The sequence below is a fragment of the Lactuca serriola genome, chromosome 9 (genome assembly GCF_051521515.1).
Source record: "Lactuca serriola cultivar US96UC23 chromosome 9, Lser_US96UC23_V15, whole genome shotgun sequence".
Lineage (NCBI taxonomy): Eukaryota > Viridiplantae > Streptophyta > Magnoliopsida > Asterales > Asteraceae > Lactuca > Lactuca serriola.
In genome coordinates this window covers 63,864,710-63,871,884 of record NC_136416.1, presented here as the reverse complement: position 1 = coordinate 63,871,884, position 7,175 = coordinate 63,864,710, and the positions used below count along the sequence as shown (strand labels likewise).

Below are 7,175 nucleotides of genomic sequence, written 5' to 3'. Positions count from 1 at the left end.
CATCTTTTTTGGAGGTCTTGTTGCTTGTATATTACACAAATTCTTGTTAACATAAGCTTGGTTAAGCTGGATTATTACATATGATTCAACTTTTTTGACTGGTTTTATTCTGCTCATTGTGTACACTTCAGCTGTGTACATATTTGCTTCTTTATTATGAAGGAATACGAGGACAAACATATAAGGGCTAATCACAAAAGCGACCAAAAAGAGAAGGTATATCACCAACTAAGAGTGTATCCATGAAATATATTAAACCCTCTCACTCATCTTCATGACTTCATCTATGTTCTTATCATATTATTTGAGGATCAATACTCCGGTAATTATGAGCCGCTTAATCATCACTAGAAAATCACTAGCCTTGATAAGAATCATATTTGGTATGATATTATCAATATTTAGTGTATTTTTGTTTCCAATGAGACTTGAACCCTCAACCTTTGAATGAATGACATCTTTTTACCAACATTTGATACCACTATGCTACAAACCCTTTGGTAATTCATCATTGTTTAATCGTTCTTTGACTGCAAAGCTTTTCCATGTCCTCGTGTTCCACTTAGTTTTCCTTTAAATCTTGGACTCAATTTTATTCTTTGCATCAAAAATTTTATAAGTCGGGGCTTTCACTTGTTAATTTCTAATACCAAGTGTTGCTTACCATTAAGATTCTTCTTAAACAAGGTGATTTCCTTTTCATGATCATTCAACTTTGTTCATGATGAATGCTAAGTTTTTAAGCTATTTGTTGGTCTTCTTTTGGATCACTTTAACATTTAACACAAGAAGCAATGCTAAGAATCAAATTATATAATTACCGTTTTGTGAAAAATTAATAGATCTTTCGCGAAATACTCTTGGTTCATGAACTTTTGTAAATATGAAAATAATCAAAGCATATGACTGAAAACGTGTGTAAACCATTTCGTGAGATGTGCCTATCTTTGCAAAGCCCATAAAAGTATATTGTCATGTGTCGGTTTATCCATTAGCATACTTGATGAAATCTCAAAATAAATCTTCATGTTATATTTGAAATTCCCCCCATCATTCTCCCCTCTTGAAAAAAGACTTGTCCACAAGCCCTCGTCATGAATACCTCTCATCCAAGGTTTCTAAAAAGCATGAAACTTCCACACTTTAGAACAAACATAAATAAACCCAACAGAAAAGCACTTACTAGATGTTTCACATATGATTTGTTTTGTATCATGTTTATAAAATATATGAAACCCATAAAATATTGATTTTCAACACCAACAAAATATTGTTTATAAAATGTAAATTTTCGTAGACGGGTTCTGCATCATAGATGAAATCAATGTCACAAAATTGAATGTTCTCGTTTTCATCCCCCTCTCCCAAAAGATTCGTTTAGATTCAGACAAAATCGAGAGGTATACTTCTAACCCTATGCATTTGGGATTCTCTACCTTCAAATCAATGTTTCTCAACAGACCATCGTGATATCCTCCTTCGCGAAGATCTCGTCTTGGTACGGAAAAACGATTAACCTTCTAGTAGTTGTTCTGATTCAGTCTCTTCTTCTCTTGGCAATTCTTGATTCAACAGCTCGATTTCTTGCACTCGTGGTTGTAAGTATTAAATCACAATGTTTTTTTTTTGCTCTATCTACATATCTTGTGGGTCTCTAGCATAAGTTGCTCCATCTTCATGCCTGACATTGTGATGGTTTGTAGCCACGCGGGATCTTCCTCAACCGATCATCTCAGTTGGGTTCTGATACCAAATGATGCTAAAATAAATCGAAAATGATCGGACCCAACACTAACAAAGAACAACAAGAACAATTTATGTTCATAATTTTTGCAAATTCTTTCATAAAATTTATTAAATCTCAAAAAGTGTTTAAAAATCCAAAACGACTAAGCTATTTATAATAATCTAGAAATCATAAAATAACTCCTAATTAGTATAGAAATCATAGAATTTAAAAGAACAATATAAATCCTAAAGGTTTTATCTAATTAAGAAATAATTCCAAATCAATATAAATCTTAACTAAAAAAATCTTTAAAAAAAATAACACTAACAAAAATAAATCTTTGAAATTCCGATCATGTAAATAATCATAACATATCAAACACCAACTCTTTCACGAACGTGTCTACACTCTACAACCTACGCAAAACACATGAAAACAAGATTTATGTCAAAACCAACCGTCATTTGTCGGTTTTTGCTGTGTAGGCCGACTAGCATATTAGATCTAACATGTAAATATCAAAGCGTATTATACAAAGAGTATTCAAAACCAATTTGCAAAATATGCCGATCTTCACGAAACAAATACACGAACAAGATTTAAGAGATAAATCATTTGAGAAGCATGCTGGATGATCTTACGAAGTTATGTATGGTGGGACCATTAGGCGAACCCTTTGCAAAATACATGGTCATTTTGTGATAAAAGTTGGTTATTAACTAACTTATTTTATTTTATAATATTGCATATACATTTTTGGTCATTTTTGTTTTATCCCAATATAATAACATATAAATAATTGAAGACAATATGATTTTTCTAGGTTTTTAACTATTTACTATTTGATGACCTTCCACTCTGACAAGTGACAAGTAGAAGCTTTTAATGGAGTGTACAAAGCAAGCATTCACAACAAATTCTCATTAAAACTTTCCAACGAGCATCAGAGCATACTCCCTCCCTTTCCTTTTTAATGCCCAACTCACATGTGATGTGCTCCACCACATGCTCTAAATAATATCTGACTTGTCATGCTGGCTGTTTGTGTACTTGTTATATTAATTATTACATTTATTAAACAGACACAGTTGCTGCATGTGCATTTACTGTTAACAGATCATATCAATCAATATTAAATATAACAGGAAGTCAGGAACAAGATACGTAGATGACATCTCAGTTGTTTTTATTTTTTTCTTCATCTTCATGTGCAACAAAAATCTTAAACCTTTCCAAATTAAATTTCTAGGCAACATACAAGACAGACTGGGAATAATACCAATATACCATACACAAAATAATAATAATAATAATAATAATAACAAACAGATCTCCAAAGATGATACGTAATCGTTTCAAATCATGAAACAACAAAAAACATTGTATCAAACAAAAAAAAAAAAAAAAACAAGGACACAGATATACCTGTTTCACTACTTGGCCCCACACCCTATTTCTGGCTGCTGTTGTTGCTTGAGCCTTTCTTCTTCAACAAGCTTCCAAATTTCCGAATGAAAGGCTTCTTCTTCTTCACTTGCTGTTGATCCTTTGATGGTGACGTGGCACCATTTTCTGTACCATTTGCCTGATCATACCCTTCTCCACTTTCCAATTTTGAATCCACTTCATCCTCAAAAGATTCCTCATGAGTTGTTTCTCTTTCAGGCGACAAATCCTTTCCTTCAATCTTGCAACTTTCCCACATCTTGAATTCGACTTCAACGGAATCATCGTTTCCATTCCTGTCTCCTTTCTCACTCAGACTCTCTTTATGATGTTCTCCATTCACAATCGCCACATCATCTTGAGGTATTTCTTTTACTAAAGGTTGCTCAGATTGTTCAATTTTTGGGACTTTATCTCTTGCATCACCATTGTGTTCAGAAAACTCCACAACTTTTGGAAGCATGTCGTACTCTTTCTCACTGTCACTGACATCATCGTGTTCTTCAATCTTGGAAGACGTATTATTTGCCTTTGAGTTTGACTCCTCAAGCAGCCTAGTCAACTCCTCTACCTTCTTCAGAGATGCAGCTTCTTGTGTTTTAAGCTCATTGATTTCATGATCAAGACTCTGCAACTCGTTTTCTTTATCCATTAAGCTCTCTTTTAAGTTCATGCTTTCAGCTTTTGCTTCACCAAGAACCTCCTTCAAATACACAACTTCAGATTCAGCTTCCTTCAAAAGATTCTTCAACTGGGATCTTTCTTCTTGGGATCCATAAGCTTCTTCTTCAGTTTCCTTGAGCAAAGTAGCTAACCTCTTTATCTCCTTTTCAAGTGAAACATTCTCTTGTTTATTTTGTTCAACACATTCCATCAATTTCACCTCTTTTTCTTTCCATTCCGACTCTACACTTTCATGGTTATCTTTAGATTGTTGGATTGTATTCATGAGCATGTCAATCTCATGTTTTGCATCATCAAGCATGTTCTGATACTTCTCATTGGTCGATTGAAGTGCATGTTTCAGATCTTCTATTTGTCTCTCATAGTTTTCATGTTCAGACTCATTCAAAAGCACCTTTTCTTTAGCTTCTCTTGCTTCTGCAGAAACTTCATGTAAAGCTGAAGCTAGACTTTCAAGAGCTTTCTTGCTCTTTTCCTCTTCGTCTTTTGAAGATTCCAACTCACTTATGAGTTTATTCTTTTCTTCTAAAAGTGACTGAACACTGCTAGCTGCAAGTTTCTCATTGTTCAAGGCCTGTGTTCTTTCCTCTTTTAAATTCTCAAGCTCTGATTTCAGAATTTCAGCTTTCTTCACCATTTCAGAAGCTTCTTCCCTTGCTTTATGAAGATTCCTTTCCGATTCTTCAAGATCACCTCGTTGTCTCACGTTTGACATTTCCAACAACCCCACTTTCTCTTTGAGAGAAGCAAGTTCGGATTCAGAGTTACGCAAAAGACTATTACGCCCTTCGAGTTCTTTCACTACTGACTCGAGAGATGAAGATGCGGATCTTTCTAATCTTTTGGCTTCTTCTGCTTGAAGATCTAGTTCTTCAACTTTACTCTTCCATTCTTCCATTAAGCTACGCGCATATGATTCAGACATTTTTGCAGCTTCTAATTCAATGTTTAGTTCCTCCAATGACACTTCTCTATCGAGTAACTTCTCCTTGTATACCTTAGCTTTCTTGAGTTCTTCATTTAGAGAATCAATCTCTAATTTTAGCTCGTCTTCCTCTGATTTTAGATATTCAACCTCTGATTTCAACTCAGAAACCAATTTGTCATTTTCATGACCTTTTGACTTGAGTGTTTCGATCTCTGATTTCATCTCCAACACCAGCTTATTACTCTGTTCTGCTTCTGATTTCAGAGTTTCAATCTCCAAATTTAGCTCAGACACCATTTTGTTACTTTGATCTGCTTCTGATTCGAATTTGGAATTGAGCATTCCCTTCAATCGTGTAATCTCAGCAGACAGTGTCTCTACTTTTTCTACCTGGTTTTCAGCAATCTTGGTTGCATCATCTGCATGTGTAAGTGCTTGATCTTTCGCATCGCATGTCATCGCCAATTCCTGCTTCACTTTTTCAAGTTCTTGAGTGGCAGAAAGAAGTGCAGCCAAATCTGCAGCATGCTGGTTCTTTACAGATTCCAATTCCTTTTCCCACTGTTCTTCCTTCTTGTGAGCAGCATCAATTCCTGCTTGTTCCATTTCAACAGAACGAAACTTTTCTATTTCAATACTCTCTTCGGCATTCTTTTGAGCCACAAGAGCCTCCCTGAGCTTTTCGTTTGTTTCCTCAGATAATCTCTGGGCTTCTTTCAGTTCGTTTATGGCTTTTGCTTTCTCTTTCTCAACAGAAACCAACTTTTCTTCGGCTTTCTTGAGATCATCTTGAAGTGCATTCAATTGAGCTTGTAATTCTGATCCCTTTGGCACCACCACCCTTGGAGCTGGTTTCTGGAAACCCACATACCAAACAAAAGTACATCAACAACAGGGTCCACCACAGATTAGATCAAAGGCATTGTATATTGTTTGGTTTCCAAACAAGTGCTAGAGCAGAAAGAATGCAACGATTGCCATGGGAATATAACAATGATAGAAGTATGTCATTATGTCAACAGTGAAACAAAGAACTGGAGGCTGAGTTTTCGAACTTACTTCTGCAAGGGTGCTGGTCTTTGGAGACCGACGATCTAGGGCAGGCTTTACAGGAACAGATCGCGGGGAACGTTCCACGGAAGCTCTGGTGGTTTGGAGGGGAGATGGTGAATCAGTCTCCGATTTGGCAACTCCCCTGCTAAGTTTACTCACTCTCGGTGTTGCCGGTGATGTTTTGCTAATCGGGATTTTGGTGGCGGGAGGCGTTTCAGAAGAAGAAGATCTGTCAGAATTTCAACATTATCAGCCACATTAATGAATATACCAAGAAGATAACAGTAGGATCCATTCATTCAACCAGGTTGCCAGGCAATGCACGATCTATTAAGTGAACAAAACCATAAGCAGAAAAAAAAAGACAAAACTTTAAACAAATGCAGAAGAAAAAATCAAATTACTAAATTAGAGCTAGAAAGTGACAAAACACAGCAGCATCTCCACTCCTAAGTTGTGGGATCTTTAAATTTCGTAGACATTAAGACGGAAGTTGGATGAGGATAAGCGTCGTAGAAGAAATATTTAAGAAAACGGGCAGATCTGATGAGTGAAGTCGAAGATTACAAAAAAAGAAGTAAAGTGGAAGGGGGATCGGGAAGTAAATCCAAAATGGAAACAAGCAATTAAGCCCAGATTTGATAATAAACAACAATAAATACAATTTGAGAAATAAGAAACGGAAGTTACTTGGATTTAGCAGACATGATGGAACTAGAATTGGTAGAAAGAATGGCGACACCGACACTTGCTATTGCTTTGGTGCAGATATGGTTATGTTAATTGGAGCAAATATTGGTATAATTAACAGCTCCAACCAGAGCAGCAGTGAGAGAGAAAGATTGATACTGGTAGTTAAGGAGTATATGAATATGATGATGAGTAGAGCATTATTTTCTAGAGACGAAGAGGAGGGGGAGGAGGAAGCTTAATCATTCATTAGGGTCGGTGCGATGGTCTTTTCGTCATGGGGTTGTACGTTGTGCATTAGTGGTTGTACCATGAGCCAAACATCCATACCCAGTCGCTCGCGTGCTGCCTCTCTGTCTTGTCTGAAAATATTTCTTTATCTTTTGCCAGACCTATTATCACCTACGACCCCTTTACAATTCTACCTTTTTATTTTTATTTATTTTATTTTATAAAAATTAAGGCTTCATTTTGTATTTCTTGACTTTCTTAAAGAGACACGCTTAAAATGCATAAATATTTCTTCAATAACATATGATATGACAAGAAACAAAAAATAAAGTTGATTGATTCATTAGGATGCGTATAAAAAATATAACTTGAAACATTAATAATTTTGGTATCGAAAAGACTTACGAACCTACA

At 35.7% G+C, this 7,175-nt stretch overlaps 1 protein-coding gene across 1 annotated transcript; it reads right to left on the bottom strand.

Annotated features, from left to right (window-relative positions):
- Nucleotides 1–3,013: 3,013 nt before the first annotated feature.
- On the bottom strand, nucleotides 3,014–6,892 carry LOC145076783 (WEB family protein At5g16730, chloroplastic-like). The gene is made up of 3 exons (XM_079022573.1): nucleotides 6,531–6,892; nucleotides 5,847–6,069; nucleotides 3,014–5,642 (listed from the first exon to the last, which is right to left on the bottom strand). The coding sequence occupies exons 1-3, from the start codon at nucleotides 6,545–6,547 to the stop codon at nucleotides 3,180–3,182; spliced, it is 2,703 nt and encodes a 900-aa protein (XP_078878699.1). The 5' UTR covers nucleotides 6,548–6,892; the 3' UTR covers nucleotides 3,014–3,179.
- Nucleotides 6,893–7,175: the final 283 nt, after the last annotated feature.

Bases quoted from the DNA above. Each gene is read 5' to 3' on its own strand.
- LOC145076783 (XM_079022573.1), bottom strand. The intron at 5,643-5,846 runs GTAAGTTCGAAA...GTGGGTTTCCAG, and splicing joins AGACCAGCACCCTTGCAGAA to AAACCAGCTCCAAGGGTGGT.